This window comes from Aquarana catesbeiana, linkage group LG03 (assembly GCF_042186555.1).
Source record: "Aquarana catesbeiana isolate 2022-GZ linkage group LG03, ASM4218655v1, whole genome shotgun sequence".
Classification (NCBI taxonomy): Eukaryota; Metazoa; Chordata; class Amphibia; order Anura; family Ranidae; genus Aquarana; species Aquarana catesbeiana.
In genome coordinates, this window is record NC_133326.1 from 608724661 (window position 1) to 608743699 (window position 19039).

At 42.6% G+C, this 19039-nt stretch overlaps 1 protein-coding gene across 2 annotated transcripts in view; it reads left to right on the forward strand.

The window, feature by feature from the left end:
• The window catches only part of LOC141133090 (zinc metalloproteinase-disintegrin-like VLAIP-A), a 120232-nt gene that overhangs the window by 2673 nt on the left and 98520 nt on the right, over positions 1–19039 (forward strand). Inside the window, exons 3-6 of one of the 2 annotated variants that reach the window (XM_073622219.1) lie at positions 2978–3054; positions 3148–3232; positions 10066–10142; positions 13729–13897. In XM_073622219.1, coding sequence (XP_073478320.1) covers positions 2978–3054; positions 3148–3232; positions 10066–10142; positions 13729–13897 — 408 coding nt within the window. Of the gene's footprint in view, positions 1–2977; positions 3055–3147; positions 3233–10065; positions 10143–12550; positions 12821–13728; positions 13898–19039 lie in introns of those variants that run through there. The other variant, XM_073622220.1, reaches the window with a different exon arrangement.

Consider the following 19039-nt stretch of genomic DNA (forward strand, 5'->3'; position numbering starts at 1 on the left):
CCATGATCACCGATCCCTCCTGTCTCTCAGGCATTTGGAACTATCTAAAGGGCACCAGGGTGGACAAAAAGGGGTATAATAGGAAGGACAGAATGAGTTCCTGCCTGGGGCCCCAAGCTCTAGAGCAGCCTTTCTCAACCTTTTCAACAAGGAGGAAACCCTGGAATAACATTCAAGGCTTAGGCTTCCCTTTTAATCATTACAATATCTGCAGTTCACTGTACATTAATGTGATGGTCATTAGGAAGAATGTTCCTGACATTGGTGGTTATTGGTGGATTTTAGCAATGACAACTGTATCATTAGCAGTAATCAGCATGGATTCATAAAGAATCGTTCTTGCCAAACCAATCTATTAACCTTGTATGAGGAGGTGAGCTGCCATCTGGATAAAGGAAGGCCCGTAGGCATGGTGTATCTGGATTTTGGAAAAGCATTTGATAAAGTTCCCCATAAGTGTTTACTGTACAAAGTAAGGTCCATTGGCATGGACCATAGGGTAAGTACATGGACTGAAAACTGGCTACAGGGGCGAGTTCAGAGGGTAGTGATAAATGGGGAGAACTCAGAATGGGCAGGGGTGGAAAGTGGGGTCCCCCAGGGTTCTGTCCTGGGACCAATCCTATTTAATTTATTCATAAACGATCTGGAGGATGGGATAAACAGTTCAATATCTGTATTTGCGGACAATACTAAGCTAAGCAGGGCAATAACTTCCCCCGCAGGATGTAATAACCTTGCAAAAAGATCTGAACAAATTAATGTGGTAGGCAACTACATGGTAAATGAGGTTTAATGTGGAAAAATGTAAAATAATGCATTTGGGTGGCAAAAATATAAATGCAATCTACTCCCTGGGGGGAGAACCTCTGGGGGAATCTAGGATGGAAAAGGACCTGAGGGTCCTAGTAGATGACAGACTCAGCAAAGGCATGCAATGCCAAGCAGCTGCAAGCAAAGCAAACAGAATACTGGCATGCATTAAAACGGGGATTAACTCCAACTAAAACGATAATTCTCCCACTCTACAAGACTCTGGTCCGGCCGCACCTGTAGTATGCTGTCCAGTTCTGAGCACCAGTCCTCAGGAAGGATGTACTGGAACTGGAGAGAGTCCATAGAAAGGCAACAAAACTAATAAAGGGTCTGGAGGACCTTAGTATTGAGGAAAGGTTACGAGCACTGAACTTGTCCTCTCTGGATAAGAGATGCTTGAGAGGGGATATGATTTAAATGTACAAATACCGCACTGGTGACCCCACGATAGGCATAAAACTTTTCTGGGAAGGGAATTTAATAAGACACACGGCCATTCACTAAAATTAGAAGAAAAGCGGTTTAACCTTAAACTACGTAGGAGGTTCTTTACTGTAAGAGCAGTTAGGATGTGGAATTCCCTTCCACAGGCGGTGGTCTCAGCAGGGAGCATCGATAATTTCAAAAAACTATTAGATAAGCACCTGAACGATCACAACATACAGGGATATACAATGAAATACTGACATAAAATCACACACATAGGTTGGACTTGATGGACTTGTGTCTTTTTTCAACCTCACCTACTATGTAACTATGTAACTATTGAGAAGTACCCCCCAAAGATAATTGGCGTCAGTGGTTACTCATCTGAGAGGCAGAAGTTGCTCAATGCTCAAGGAACTCTTAGAATCCTCTGGAGGAACCCTAGGATTCCATGGAACCTTGGTTGAGAAAGGCTGTTCTAGCATGACCAAAGGCGATACAGTCAATTTCAGCTTTGTAAGCCTTGCTTTTAGAAGGTGATTGGCAATGGAATCCTTTGCATTGTTCTCACAAAAGAGAGAATTTAAGATTAGCAAATTTTCATGTACAATACCTATGCACACTTCCTGTACCTGGAAGCATTCTTTCCATATTATCTGCCACTGTAAATGTTTGCAAATTAAGAACTTACTCCTGTATAAGATCCACTTAAAACACTATGGGGTTGATTTACTAAAGGCCAATAGACTGTGCAATTGCACTCTGCAGGTGCAGTTGCTTCAGAGCTTAGTAAATGAGGTAAAGCTTCACTTTGCAAAGAATATCCAATCACATGCAAGGAAAATAAAACAAAATGCATTTTTGCTTGCACATGATTGGATGATTAAAGTCAGAAGCGCTTCTGTTAATTTACTAAGCTCCTGTGAGAAGGATGCAGGGGGTGCGGCCAACCCACCTTGTGTGTGTCTATGGACGCACACTGCCAGTCTCAGATGTGCACCTGCACGGGTGCCCTCTGAGCAGCTGACTTGATGAGGGGGCACTTGGAAGAGAGGAGGAGTCAAGAGCACTGGCAGGGGACCCCAGAAGAGGAGGTAAGGGACCGCTCTGTGCGAAACTATTGCATAGAGCAGGTAAATATAACATCTTTTTTATTTTATAGGATAAGTCCACCCTAGCACTAAAAAGCCTCTTTTTTTTTATTAAAGAATAAGTCCAACCTAACACTAAAATCCCTGCATCTACAGACATCCACGATCTGATCTAACTCTGTAAAGAAGAAATCAGCATACATACCTTTTTTGAAGCCAATCTGACCTGATCTCACGCTGAGCTGTCAGCCGTGGCTTCGCGGTGAAGGCGGGTGCAGAGGACACATCAGACAACGGAAGCCCCATAGTAAGTCTATGGGTGACCTCACTCCCCATTCATTTCACAGCCGTTGTTGGCTGTGTCCTCTGCAGAGCTTCTGCCGCTGGAGACTGGCTTCAAAATAGGTATGTATACCGATTTTTTCTTTACAGGGTTAGATGAGGTTAGTGTTAGATCGTGGATGTCTGTTGATGCAGGGATTTTAGTGTTAGGTTGGACTTATCCTTTAATAAAAAAAAGAGGCTTCACAATCACGTTAAATTTGTGAGGGGCCCATAAATTAATAACAGCCTGGGGCCCATTGTACAATTAATTCTCCACTGTTAGAAGGGCACTGATTGAACTTCTTCTATGCTCCCCCTAGGACAAATACCCACATGTGGTTAAGTATGAATTACAGATTGAAGAAGAACCTCTGGTTATACACCTGGAGAGGAATGAGTAAGTGACACATTGGAACACTTGAAGGGAAGAAGAATGGGGGAGGTTAAAATACTGCAAACCCTTTAATTTCCCCACTTTTTCATCCCCCAGGGAACTGATAGCTGATAATTATATGGAGACAAGTTATGATCAGGATGACAAACCGATGATGATAAGCCCTAAGGAGAACATACAGGTAAAGTCAGATTCTTTCTTGATGATGAGAGGACAATTAATATTTCTATGTAGATGACAAACTTCATCCGCAGAGAGGATTTTACAGCTGACTTACTAATTTCTCTATTCCGTGTTACACAAGGTTTTATTTTATATTTTAACCATTTAGAGCATACAGACTGCATTCGGGAGTTGTCAGGAGGCAGTATAGACCTCAGGCCAGACAACTTTCTGGGCTATCTAGTCTCTCTGTTTTGTTTCATAGGGTTTTAAAGTGTATGTAAACCCTAACAATTAACTTCTCGTACTTGCTCTCTTTTGGTCTGTTAAATGTATCATTGGAAGCATTTTATTATATCTGTTTCATAAATGCAAAGAAAGAACTGTTGATCCTCTCAGAAATTGAGAGAAGTCGTGTATCTTGTTCTTTCTGTCTGCATTATCTCAAAAAGGCGGTTTAGCCCTCTTAGTACTTTTCTTTGATTGAGTTTAGGTTTAGGTTTTGTTTTGGTTGAGCAAAAAAAAAAAAAAATCTAGACAGGACTGACACCACTCTGTCCACAAAAAACTGTACAAAAATTTTGTTTTAAAATAACATTTCTGGCAGAGCAACAGGTATAGTTCTGTACAAGCAGAGTCTTTAAAAAACAAAACAAAAAAAAAAACAAACATGCCTTTATTGCAGACATATACTACATGAGTTTTGCCTTCATATAAACTTTAAAGCGGTAGTAAACCGCTTTTTTTTTTGAAACCCTGCTAGACAATGTCATAATGTGCTAGTATGCATCACATACTAGCACATTATGTGCAACTACCTTAGAACGAGGTCCTCCAGTGACGTGCTGTCACTGAAGGCGTTTCCATCTTCACCTGGTCTTCCTTCTGGGTTTGCAGAGCCACTGTTTATGCCACAGGAAATGCCGTTCCTTCAGAGTGCATGCGCCGGTGACCTTACCGACTGAATTTACAGTAAATATCTCGGTGCACGTTTAGGAAATATTTACAATACCTATAATAAAGCTTACCTATAGGTAAAATTCATGCATGGGAGTTTACTCACACTTTAAGTGAAACTTGTTGCCTAATGTTGTGATTGTCATTGTGCAGCATTGCAATATTGGAATAGCTGTTTGCATTGTTACCCAGGTTACTGCTTTTATTTTGCCCTATTTAATGGCCAGAAATGATCTGATATCCTTTAATTACTATTATTATTATTATACAGTATTTATATAGCGCCAACAGTTTACGTAGCGCTTTACAACTTGAGGGTAGACAGTACAAATACAATACAATTTGATACAGTAGGAATCAGAGGGCCCTGCTCCTTAGAGCTTACAATCTAAGAGGGAAGGTCAAGAGATACAAGAGGTAATAATTGTGGGTGATGTGCTGATTGAGAAGATAAATGTACAGTTGTTAGCTGGGGGCCAGATAGGCTTCTCTGAAGAGATGAGTTTTCAGGGATCGTCTGAAAGTGGATAAAGTAGGAGAAAATCGGACGGATTGGGGAAGAGCATTCCAGAGGATGGGGGAGGCTCTGGAGAAGTCCTGAAGGCGAGCATGGGATGAGGTGACAAGGGAGTTTGAGAGCAGGAGGTCTTGGGAGGAGCGAAGAGAACGATTAGGTTGGTATTTTGTGACTAGGTTAGAGATGTAGCTAGGGGCCAGGTTGTGGATGGCTTTGTAAGTTATAGTTAGTATCTTGAATTTAATTCGGTGACTGAGTGGCAGCCAATGGAGAGATTGGCAGAGGGGTGTAGCAGACGCTGAGCGGTTTGTGTGGTGGATGAGCCTGGCCGCAGCGTTCATGATGGACTGAAGTGGGGATAGCCTATTTAGAGGTAAACCAATGAGGAGGGAGTTGCAGTAGTCAAGGCGGGAGATGACCAGGGAGTGGATTAGAAGCTTTGTGGTGTCATTGGTTAGGAAGGGGCGTATCTTGGAGATGTTGCATGTTAATGAATTATGTTCCTTGAACACGTCTCTTGCCACCCATATATATTTTTGTCCATAAGCTATATTACCAGTATTAAAGAGTTAATTGACCTCTTCAAAAAAAAAAAAAATGAAAAGGTAAACCCTTATACTTTCATGAGTGATGAACAGTCAGTGTCCACGTAGCCAGTGCATTGGTGTGGGGATTTCAAATCCCTGTCCTTCCCCCTCTTCTTTCTGCAGAGTTTCCAGAACAGATCAGAGCGATTATGACAGCTCAGTTCCTGCACAGAAAATTGCTCTGATCTGTCCCAGAAGCACTGCAGAGAGAAGAGGCTGTGTGGGCGCTAACAGCTCATCACCCACAGCGGTAAGTACAGCAGGGACTGGGAGAGTAAAGAGGGTGTACAGTGTTAATTCACCTTTTCATATTTTCTGAAAAGGTGAACTAACCCTAAAACTGAGGGTTATATACTGTAAGTACCAGATCTCACAAAAGTGAGTACACCCCTCACATTTTTGTAAATATTTCATTATATCTTTTCATGTGACAACACCGAACAAATGACGCTTTGCTACAATGTAAAGTAGTGAGTGTACAGCTTGTATAACAGTGTAAATTTGCTGTCCCCTCAAAATAACTCAACACACAGCCATTGATGTCTGAACCGCTGGCAACAAAAGTGAGTACACCCCTTAGTGAAAATGTCCAAATTGGGGCCAAAGTGTCAATATTTTGTGTAGCCACCATTATTTTCCAGCACTGCCTTAACCCTCTTGGGCATGGAGTTCACCAGAGCTTCACAGGTTGCCACTGGAGTCCTCTTCCACTCCTCCATGACGACATCACGGAGCTGGTGGATGTTAGAGACCTTGTGCTCCTCCACCTTCAGTTTGAGGATGCCCCATGGATGTTCAATAGGGTTTAGGTCTGGAAACATGCTTGGCCAGTCCATCACCTTTACCCTAAGCCTCCTTAGGCAGGCAGTGGTCGTCTTGGAGGTGTGTTTGGGGTCATTATCATGTTGGAATACTGCCCTGTGGCCCAGTCCCAGAAGGGAGGGGATCGTGCTCTGCTTAGTATGTCACAGTACATGTTGGCATTCATGGTTCCCTCAATGAACTGTAGCACTAATGCAGCCCCAGACCATGACACTCCCACCACCATGCTTGACTGTAGACAAGACACACTTGTCTTTGTACTCCTCACCTGGTTGCCGCCACACACGCTTGACACCATCTGAACCAAATAAGTTTATCTTGGTCTCATCAGACCACAGGACATGGTTCCAGTAATCCATGTCCTTAGTCTGCTTGTCTTCAGCAAACTGTTTGTGGGCTTTCTTGTGCATCATCTTTAGAAGAGGCTTCCTTCTGAGATGACAGCCATGCAGTCCAATTTAATGCAGTGTGCGATGTATGGTCTGAGCACTAACAGGCTGACCCCCCACCCCTTCAACCTCTGCAGCAATGTTGGCAGCACTCATATGTCTATTTCCCAAAGACAACCTCTGGATATGACGCTCAGCACATGCCCTCAACTCCTATGGTCGACCATGGCGAGGCCTGTTCTGAGTGGAACCTGTCCTGTTAAACCGCTGTATGGTCTTGGCCACCATGCTGCAGCTCAGTTTCAGGGTCTTGGAAATCTTATTATAGCCTAGGCCATCTTCATGTAGAGCAACAATTCTTGATTTCAGATCCTCAGTGAGTTCGTTGCCATGAGGTGCCATGTTAAACTTCCAGTGACCAGTATGAGAGAGTGAGAGCGATAACACCAAATTTAACACACCTGCTCCCCATTCACACCTGACACCTTGTAACACTAAAGAGTCACATGACACCGGAGAGGGAAAATGGCTAATTGGGTCCAATTTGGACATTTTCATTTAGGGGTGTACTCACTTTTGTTGCCAGCGGTTTAGACATTAATGGCGGTGTGTTGAGTTATTTTGAGGGGACAGCAAATGTACACTGTTATTCAAGCTGTACACTCACTACTTTACATTGTAGCAAAGTGTCATTTCTTCAGTTTTGTCACATGAAAAGATAAAATAAAATATAAAATATTTACAAAAATGTGAGGGGTGTACTCACTTTTGTGAGATACTGTAGGTATCCAAACACAGTAACAGGAATGCCAGCAACAATTCTTACATTTGCCCACTAGGTGGCGATACAGCACAATGATATGGTAGAGGGAAAGGTTTGCTGGCAAACAAACTGTATGAACAAGAACTGATAATTAACCACTTCAGCCCCCCCGGAAGGTTTTACCCCCTTCCTGACTAGGCGATTTTTTGTGATAATGCACTGTGTTGCTTTAACTGACATTTGCGCGATCGTGCGACACTGTACCTAAAATAATAATCAATGTCCTTTTTTTCCCCACAAATATAGCTTTCTTTTGGTGGTACATTTAATCACCTCTGCAGTTTTTATTTTTTTGCACTATAACTAGAAAAAAGTCTGACAATTTTGAAAAAAAAAACCTATATTTTTTATTTCCTGCTATAAAACATGTCCAATAAAATTTTTTTAAAAATCTATTTTTTTTCCATCAATTTAGGCCAATATGTTTTCTGCTACATGTTTTTGGTAAAAAAAATCCCAATAAAATCCCCAAAATTCCCAAAAATCTCAATCCCAATGTGCGACATTGCAGCGGACAAATCTGACACTAAGTGACACTTTTTGGGGACCAGTGACACCAATACAGTGATCAGTGCTAAAAAAAATGCACTGTCACTGTATAAATGACGCTGGCTGGGAAAGGGTTAACATCAGGGGCGATCAAAGGGTTAAATGTGCTCCTAGGGGGTGCTTTCTAACTGTGGGGGAAATGCTGTGACTGGAGGAAAACAGAGATCCGTGTATCTGCTTAGTAGAAACACAAGATTTTAATTTTCCTCCCTCACAGAACGGCGGTCTGCATCTCCTGTGAATGATCGGCGGGTCCCAGCTGCCATTGCGGCCACCGGACCCGCTGATTGGCTCCCGCTGTGCGCGCCCCAGAGCCCTTGAAATTAATCACGTACAGATAGGGGATTTCACACTTAAGGGCCGCCCTGCCGCAGTATATGTACGTGGTAACTAAAGGCAAAACTTTTTTTTGTTTTAGGACACCTGTTATTATTGCTGTCTGTGTCCCAGTTTGTGCGATTCTCCCTCTCTATTTGTCTTATTTACTATTTTTTACTAAAACTGAAAGCGAAAGAAAATCCCAAATTTTGGATTCTTCCAATGGGGACATTAGTTCCGGTGAACCTGGTGGCAATCAGGGAATCTGTCACTTTGGAAGGATTTTCTCTCACTTCCTGTTGTGGGACAGGAAGTGAAGGGAAATCTTCCCTACACACGTGGAAAAAAAACTGACAAGGGTGTATAACCCTCCCTTACTCTATCCCAAAAAAAAAAAGTTTTACTCTTAGCGCCGGTTCACATTAGAAGCGGCACGACTTGCAGGTCGCCTCACCGAGGCGACCTGCACACGACTGCCGTGGCGACTTGCAAGACGACTTCTGTATAGAAGTCTATGCAAGTCGCCCCCAAAGTAGTACAGGAACCTTTCTTCTAAGTCGGAGCGACTTGCGTCGCTCCGATTAGAACGGTTCCATTGTACAGAACGGGAGGCGACTTGTCAGGCGGCTAGGTCGCCTGACAAGTCGCCCCCGTGTGAACCGGCCCTTAGGCAAAATCTTGCTGTGCCCTGGAAAGGAATACAATCTTTTTCTTGCTAGGGAGCCAGTTGGAGAGAACATTGGCCAGTTGACAACAAGATCCCACAGCAGACTTTATGCATGTACGGCTGTGGAAGTCTTTGGTAAAGTAGTTCAGCTGTGAGCAGTGCCATTTCACTTAAAGTGATATTAAACCCATGATCTGTCTTGACAATATCCACCAATGTGACTGGGGCTTATGTTAGTGCTGCATGCTCTTATGTCCTTTGGTGCCAGCACACAGATTCTGACATAGGGGGCACTGCCCTACTGAGTAAAGAAAGGTTGGAAAAGCTACAATTTATATCCCGTGGGCGTGTCCAGGAGTCCAAGGGATGATGGGAGTCCTAGAGATTGTGGGTAATAGAGTTAAACAACCCTGCTCTTGCCGCTGAGGAAATCAGGCAAAAGGACACTTTACCACACTCCCCCCCACTTGAACTTGAGGTTCCTGGCAGGTCGGCAGTCTGGGCAAAGTCTTCCTATGTTAAATGGTCAGGGGCATTCCCAAAGTTCTTCTGGGAACATTTCAGGAGCTGCGTCTCAGCCCCATCCTCAGAAACTTGAGGTTAGGCGGGCTCCTGCTTGTCAGGCACATCAGTAACTAGTGGATCAGGGGGTACTTTCTTGAGTACTTTGGATTCACTTTCCTTTCTCCAAAACTCATCTCTTCTTCGTGCACTTCTGCATGCTGCTGGCTGAACGATGCAGGGAGGAGGTGGGTGGAGCTAATCAGTAGGCGCAGAGGAGGAAGTTAAATCTTCCACGCTGTGAATGCTGGGGCTCTACCTCTCTCCTCCTAATAACGTCACTGGTTGCTAGATGCGAGGCGGGCAGTGGCTAGCAACCATTTGGGCCCATGTAAAAGGGGTCTCACCAGCCAGGGGTCCACCACAGGCTGTCAGTGAGTGACAGCAGCGATGTGAGGGATATTTTAGAGGGCATCAGATCGGTCCAGGGCCAAGGGGCAATTCCGGGACACTGTATTGTCCCGGAATGAGGGTGCCCGGGACAGACCTGCTAATTGCGGGATTGTCCCAGGCAATCCCGGACATGTGAGCACCCTATACTATGGCACTGAGCAGAATATAATTATTTGCATTGTTGAGGATTTCAATTTCCTGCCTGAGTATGTAAAATCTTTTATAACATGTGGCTGCACTTTATAGCTGTTTGTGTTCATATTGTGCAGGATCACTGTCACTATCAGGGCTATGTGGAGAATGACAACCAATCAATAGCCAGCATTAGCACCTGCTCTGGGATAAGGTAAGAAAATGAAGTTAGTATTAAAAGTATCAATGCTTGAAGAGAAAATAAGATATCTGATATTATATGTAGCTTTACTATGCAGCTTGCTGTTATATGTTATGAGCCATTTCAGGCTTACATGGATTAGCATTTCTTATACAATATGTGCATACATTGGTGTGTTGTGTGCACTCAACCAGGTCGTATACTCATAGTATTTAATATGAGCTTGTGATGCATGCAGGAATGAGCATTCTGGTTATAGCATATACACTATATGGAACTTCTAACAAGTATAGTTTAACCACTTCAGCCCCGGAAGGATTTACCAGGCCATTTTTTGCAATGCGTCGTTTTAATTGACAATTGCGCGGTCGTGTGACACTGTACCCAAAAAAAAATTTACGTCCTTTTTTTTCCCACAAATAGAGCTTCTCTATTATATGATCACCTCTGCGTTTTTTTTTTTTTTTTTTGCGCTATAAACAAAAAAAGAGCGACAATTTTGAAAAAAAAAAAAATATATATTTTTTAATTATTGCTATAATAGATATCCCCCCAAAAAATAAAAAAAACAAATTTCTTCATCAGTTTAGGCCGATATGTAATCTTCTACATATTTTTGGTAAAAAAATCGCAATAAGCATATATTGATTGGTTTGCGCAAAAGTTATAGCGTCTACAAAATAGGGGATAGATTTATGGCATTTAAAAATTTTTTTACTAGTAATGGTGGCGATATGCGATTTTCAGAAGGACTGCGACATTGTGGCGGACACTTTTTTTGGGACCATTGACATTTATACAGCGATCGGTGCTATAAAAATGTACCGATTACTGTGTAAATGTCACTGGTAGGGAAGGGGTTAACACTAGGGATGATCAAGGGGTTAAATGTGTTCCCTTGTGTGTGTTTCTAACTGTGGTGGGATGGGACTGACTGGAGGAGGAGACAGATCGCTGTTCTAATTACTAGGAACAGCAGATCTGTCTCTCCTCCTATGTCAGAATGGGGATTTGTGTGTTTACACACACAAATCCCCGTTCTGGCTCTCGTGCCCGTGATCGCGGGTGGCCGGAAGACATCACAGCCGCCGGCCACGCGCATCGAGTCCCCCGCCGTGCCGCGGGTGCGCCTCTGCTGGCTTTGGCTCTTAAAGGAGCCGACGTACTGGTACGGAAATTCGCGGGAACCAGCCGACCTGCCGCCGTATAATGGCGGAAGATGGTCAGCAAGTGGTTAAAGTGCAACTTTAGGCAAAACTTTTTTTTTCATTTTGGATAAAGCAAGTGAGGGTTATAGCCCCTGTCAAATGTTTTTTCGTCATCTGTGTCCGATTTCCCTTCACTTACTGTCCCATAGCCAAACAGGAAGTGGGCGGAAATCCCTGCAAATTAAGGGACCCCCATGTCACTCAGAACTAGTGTCCCCATTGGAAGGTTTTCCCTCTATTACTTTTCTGGGGACAACCCAAAATGTGGGATTTTCTTGTAATTTAATAGGGACACAGACAAAAAAACTGACAGGTGTTCTAAACCCTCTGCACTCTATCCAAAACTAAAAAAAAATTTTGCCTTTTATTATACTTTAAGGAATGTACACTCCAGCCTCCAAATGTATGCCCGCTAAAACGTGGCTTGCCTAAAATAAAAAAAAAAAAAGACTTTCTCAAATGCTTTAAGTATGTGTAGCACCCCTGTCCCTAAAATAGGGCTGCAGGTAAATTTAGTTATGTTGGATGGTAGCCAGTCTGGCTAATTTGTAGTGTTTAGTGATTACATGACTTCTGTTAATTCCATTCTAATGCCCTGTACACTTGACCAGTTTTCCCGTCAGAACAACCTCTGAAGGTTTTTCCGACGGAGTTCTGACGGAATTTCGCTCAAGCTGTCTTGCATACACACGGTCACACTAAATTCCGACCGTCCAGATCGCGGTGACGTACAACACGTAGGACGGGACTAGAAAATGGAAGTTCAATAGCCAGTAGCCAATAGCTTCCGTCTCGTACTTGCTTCAGAGCATGTGTCGTTTTTGGTACGTCGGAACAGCATACAGACAAGCATTTTTTTCAGATAGGAATTAGTTCCTTCGGAAAAATTTAGAACATGTTCTCTTTCTAGGTCCGTCAGCATTTTCGACGTAAAAAGTCCAATGGGCCATACACACGATCGGAATATACGATGAAAAGCTCCCGTCTGACTTTTTCTGTCAGACATTCCGCTCGTGTGTACACGGCGTAAGTTGTGGCTTTTCCTTTCTGTCAGTAGGCGGTGCTGTTGCCTTTGACATTAGGGTGATGAGGGTGATGAGTTACAGTGAAGATCAGGTTATGATAAACATACCTTTCTCAGCCAATCATATTTGCGGCTAGGCATGCTGGGAAAGGTTATTTAATGGAATGAAGTCAGGTGATCAGGGGAGTTCTTCCTGCCCAGGGCTACAGCTGGGGTGGATGGTGTGTATACAGCTCTTGGCTGTTAGGCCTGAGGCCTATCCATGAGGCGGCTGGCTGCTAGGCCTAACTGAGGTTCAAGTTTATGCGGAGGAAAGCCGGCCAAAGATCCGGTAACAATTCTAGAGGGTTGGAGTTCTAAGGAAGCACCAGAGAGAGGACCCTTCTTGAGCAGGAGGCTATGAAGTGGCTGGGGTGACTTCAGAGAGAACTCTTCCAAGGGAATCAGTGCATGAAGCAGTGAGTAAAGTTCAGTTACTAGAGGAGACAGCCTGTCCTACTGATAAGGTTAAGAACTACAATCTAGTTCAAGGTTATCTGCTGCTGTTTCTAATTAGAAAGTGTTGATATGCATGCATATAGATGTAGCGCCCTGCTGATGCCTGATGCTATTTATGTAAATTTAAGTTCTCTGAAGCTATAGTTTAGCTCAGACTGATTATGGTAAATTTCCTGGTTTCTGTACCAGTTCAGCTGGGTTGTGTCAATTTTCACTTGGCCGTGGGTGTCGCTGTGGCCATCGGTAAGTGTTGGAAATGCAACAGGCTGGAGGCATTGGGTACCCCTTTTACTCAGAAATAACCCCGTGGGAGTGGTTCACTCGCTGTGCATTCTGGTTAAGGGTACTTAAGGTACAGGTGCCAATTGGTCGGGGTTCGTTGTTCCTGAAGGCCCTCCTGGCCCAGGGTGTGCTGTGGCAGCTCTGCTGTCTCGGGGCCGGCTGGCCGAGGCTTTGTTACTACAGAAGTAGGCCCAGGAGTTCTGGGGCCTGTTGATCCAGAGGTTGGTCCTGTGCTGTCTTGCCTTGCCTGTTCTGAGAAATATTATTATTATTATTATACAGGATTTATATAGCGCCAACAGTTTACGCAGCGCTTTACAATATAAACTTCTCACTCTATTTAAAGCATAAAAGTGACTAGCGTCCAACTTCTTTCTTGTTCATCACCCACCATTCCCACAAACCTGCAACCTGAGAATGTATGTCAGCTATCCCTAGCCCCGATAGTCACCCTTGGGCTCCTGGAAGATCGGGGCAGGCGCTACATATGTATAACTGCTGTTAACATTTTTACATGTACATATAATGTATGTGATATAACACTGCGCTGTTATCTTTAAACGGTATTCTTGTTCTTCTTTTGCAGTGGGCTCATCCTGACAAAAGGGCGAAGATATTTAATTGAACCACAGAACCTGACAGAGGGAATGCATGTTGTATATGAGGAAGAAGAAAACCCCAAAGCCTGTGCAGTGACAGATGAACATTGGGAGGGATCTGTGTTGGCTCAGGAGGTGTTACCTACTCAGACTCAGGTGAGATAATGAGTAATACTAAGATGAGACACTAGAAATTGTTAATAGAACAAGAGCAACCCCATGTTGTACTCAAGTCATTCCACACCGGCCAATACTGGGGGACTTAACGCGATAGTAAACCTTTAATTCAAAAAAATAAAAAAATAACAAACATCATACTTACCTGCTCTGTGCAATGGTTTTGCACAGAACAGCCCCGAGACTCCTCTTCTTGGCTTTTTGAGATGGGAATGAGGGACACCTATCAGCAAAAGTATGCAGGCACAGGACACACCCCCTGCCACACCCCCTTAAGGGAGAATTGTACAAAGAAGCAAGATTGGTTATACCCACAAGTGCTTTTTTACCACTACTGTTCCTTTATATTGGCTTTTGGAATTTACAAATGCAGCAATTTAGAAATCAGATGAAAGGTCTATCCCTGGAAAACACTTTTTGATAGATAAAAAGTGCATTTTATATACATCTATATAGATCAGGCCAAAATGAGGTACAAATGAGGAGGAATGAGGGACAGAGGGACATTGCTCTAAATCAGGGACAGTCCCTCAAAATCAGGGACAGTTGGGAGCTATGTTCAGATCACTTTTCTACCCCAAGTTCTTCTCCAAGTTCTGTGCTGCAGACTGACTTTAGCCACCTTCATTGTCATATACCATGGCTTTTTTGTAATATTACCAATTGATAATCAACAAACAAATGACGCATTACTCCAAAAGACTTAGAGGCTTCTCTGTCCCACACATCTTATTAATATTCTATAGCACTTACCTTGAAGGAACAGCTGGATGTATTGGGTTCTCTGTTCTTGTACCACGACTTTGCAAATAGCTTTGTAACCTTTGTCCTTTGGCTGGGTGCAGGATGGCTGCACATACCTCTGCATGCACCAACATATACTGTATATCCTGTACACAACTCTTTTATAGTATCGGAAATATTTACCAGAATGGTTAACTGTAAGAAAAGTATGTATACTGCCACAGGTTAAAAGCAAATAGAAAAATACACGAATGAGCAAATGCAAGAAACTTTTCACTCATAGTACGCTAAGTGATGTAATTATTAGATTGTGGCATCTCAAACTGAGTTACCTATAACCAATAAAGCACAAGCCCAACAAAGAAAAGTATTAGCAGTGAACAGTATCAATAAGCATCAATAATTCCCCAGCAGCTCCTCTGTAATAACAGTCAATAACTACTACAGAGTGCACTCTGTGAAATTAACTCAAATATTACTTGAGAGAGATACTTCTGGCTATGGGTAATATACTGCAAGGTCTCTGAAACAATTAGTAGAAAGTTGGCTCCAGACTCTCAAACTTTAGGCTGCTAATCTGTGGGGCCCATCTTTAAGGTGGTGCACATAAGTACAGTTGCTTCCTTACTCAGTTTTCTAGCAGTAGGGAAACACAAGCAGCCACTTACCAGTCCCAGTCACATAGCAAACTTTGATCTGGTTGCTTGGCTGTCAGCAATCCTTCTGGCTATCATGTACCTAACATGTACCCGTTTGGAGGCCAAGGTCCTGAGAGGGCTTCCCTTGTGGCTAAGTGCAGTACATTTACTGTTTCTCCCACCAACTCCTTGAAAGCCAACGTAAAAGTGTTGTATAGACACACAAAGCAGCTGCAGCACAGAGTCACTTCCTCAAGAGATATTTTATCACCAATTTACGATTATGTTTTTAATACTATGTAGAACACATAAATCAAATACAAACCACTCCATCATCTTTATTTTCCAGGCCTGACTTACCTATGAGAATCAATAAACACAATTTTGATGGTGGTTAAACAACTACTTAACAATCCTTTACCACCAGAGTTATTTCTCATTTTTAGTTCCTGCATTGCTCCACCCAATAAACAATTTAACACACAAGTGTTCACCTTCCATAAGGTGTCTGCACCTCAGGTGTTAAATCTTTGAGACTGTGTGCCTATATACCCCTGTAGTGCTACACCACCCCCGTTGAAATTTGCCCAGGTTCTTTTCCCAGGAGACTGCCCCACAGCCAGGCAAACAATCACGGTCACTCTTTGGCTCAATAACAAGTCTACAAGTCTAGAGGTGTTCTTTTTGTTGTTTTTATTTTTTGAGTAAGCCAAGGTCTCCACTATTGCGACCTGAAAGTCGCATGATTTTGCCACAATTTTTGATGCAACTTGAAGCAATGCCTGTGTATTCTTGAGGTCTATAGACCTCTGGTCGCATTAAAGTCAGGCCAAAGTAGTGCAGGGACTACTTTGAAGTCGCTGCGACTTGAAGTCACACAGATATGAACAGTACTCATTGGAAATCATGGGGTACGACTTGTCATGCAACTTTGCAGTCCCAAGTCGCAGGACAAGTTGCACAAGTGGAAACGGAGACCAAGTGGGATACACCAAAAAGAGAACTATCTACAGGTTGAGAACAGTAAACTTCTTTCTGAGAAGCTGAAGCAGAAGTCTTTGCAATAGGAAACTGTGGACTTGGCTTGTAGTAGAAGCAGTTAAAAGTAGTCTTCTTTCTTTATTGCACCCAGAGCAGAGTCCCCTCACAAGGAATTAAATAGACTAAGCTCCTCAGGACACCAGCCGATGTCCCCTTTGGTCAACCGCAAACAGCTGTCTAGCAAGAAGGGTGGCAGCAGCGCAAAAGTCTCTAAGATCTCTCACAGCAGTCTGTACTCCAGAGTAATGTCCAGAGGAAGCTGGTTGCCTCCTTCCAAATTCTGAGTGACAACTTTCTCCAATGATACTGTACCAGACTAGATCTTTAGCAGACAGCCCCTCAATCAGCTCTCTGTAGCTTCAGCATCCAGGCCCTCGGGTCACCCACCTAAGACCTCACAAGCAGCAAACACATGGCAGCAGCCCTCCAGGCTTAACTGATCCTCTGCAGGAAAAGACCCAGCAGCTCAGTGGCTCTGAGTAGTTATACAGCCTCCCAGCAGCCTTCAGGGCCCCACTCCCTGGGATTATAAATATTCATACTGCTAATTGCATTGTACCACACCTATGTTCCAGAGAATTGTTCAGCTCTCTGGAAAGCAGAGGGGACAGTCAAACTAGCAGCAGCTGAGACATTGAAAAGACATAACTAATCAAAGACAGCTGCACTGGTTACAGTGAGCACAGTTAAATTTACCTGACAAAATACACACACCGCTCCACTGAACACAATGAGCCAGCACTAGATCTAGCTAATCCTAGCACCTATCTACGAGGGTGCTACACCCCTTTTACAAAATGGGGTACTACATGTACATATATATTAATTGATTAATCACTGAGCCCTAATAAACTACCTTAGATGTTTAAATGGCTGCAGGATTCATCACTAAATTCTCTTAAGATTCTGCACAGAACCCACATGGAGGCTATTAGGACAGACACTGGAAATGAATTCCATATTTGATTGGCCTGTGGTGTGGATCTGTATTCTGGATTAAGATTACCTGTTGTCTCTTCACATGTCTAGGTTCACACTGCTTCAATGCGATTTTGATCCAATTTTCAGTGTGATTATTTAGGATTTGTTAGATTTGTTAGATGGCTCACAGGCAGGACCAGAAGGAAGGATTGGAGTTGATTTACTAAAGTCAACTTGACTGTGAACTTTGTAAAGTGTAGTTGCACTCTGCAGGTGCAGTTGCTCCAAAGCTTAGTAAATGAGGTGAAGCTTCACTTTGCAAAGAATACCCAATCACATGCAAGGAAAATATAAAGACACCATTTTTGCTTGTACGTGATTTGATGATGGAAGTCAGCATAGCTCCTGATCATTTACTAAGCTCTGGAGCAACTGCACTTTGTAAAGTGCACAGTCTATTTGCCTTTAGTAAATCAACACCATAGTGCCTTTAATAACCAATTTATCATCACTAGTTAATATTAAAATCAACTCCAAAATGATCTTTGAAAGAATTCTAGCAATACATAATGACAGAGTTTGGCTGCCATGGCTCTATCACTATGGAGGTATGGGCCGGGTTGCCATAGTTCCAGAATTCAAATGTTATATTCTTGATAAACAGCCACCCCTGCTGGACCACATTTGCCATCTTTTCTTTTAATAATTATTACATGAAGCACAAGGAACAAAGCCAGTTTTTGTTTTTTTTTACAGGTTTCATTATTGCTATTGCACCCATTAGTAGGGATTGGTGCAGATATCCACATTTTATGTTTTCTTTTCTCCAGTAAAACCAACTGCTCACGTGTTATGGAATTAATATAGAGAAAAAATCAATAGTCAAATCTTTGCATAATTATTTAGGACACAAGATACAGGTATATGCCTTAGTTTTTTTTCTGGATGATGAAGGGAAGTGAAGACAGGGTTGGAACCATCAAACAAGACAATTGTCACCAGCACACCTCCTTAGGCATCACAAAGGGGGTCATTTACGAAAGGCAAATCCACTTTGCACTACAAGTGCACTGCAGTCGCTGTAAATCTGAGGGAAAGATCTAAAACGAGGGGAAGCTCCGATGATTTTATCATCCAATCATGTGCAAGCTAAAATGCTGTTTTTTTTTCCTTGCATGTTTCCCTGGAATCTACAGCGACTGCACTTGTGGATTTGCCTTTCGTAAATAACCCCTAAAGTCTTTTTACATCAAGACATCATCAATTCCTCACAAACCAACATTTTGGGACCGTGAAGAACGATAAAAGTGGGTTGTGGGACTTAAAATGAGGCATGGATATGTCTTTGAAATTGTCTAGTATACCTAAAATTAAATTGAGTGTCACCGTCCCTAAGGGGAGACCTGTATAACCATAAAGAGTTGCTAATCAATCCAATACATTAAAATCAATTCATAAATAATAAATATATAATGTATCATAATATATAATACATAGATCATGCAAGATGAAGCATAATAAAATATAGTAGTAATCATGTTGACATATATAATGTTTATAATGGATACACATAATTGGTACAAGCAATCACAATTATAAAATTGAATGGATATACAGACGAGTGAACATAGTTATCCTGATAAATATTGAAATAAAGTGCATTTGATAAAATTCATGATTGGAGCAAACTTGACTTGGCATCCCTGAGTGTGGACTCTATGCGTTTCATGGCGTTTTAAGCCAATCATCAGGAGTGGGATGCATCAATATTAGCTAA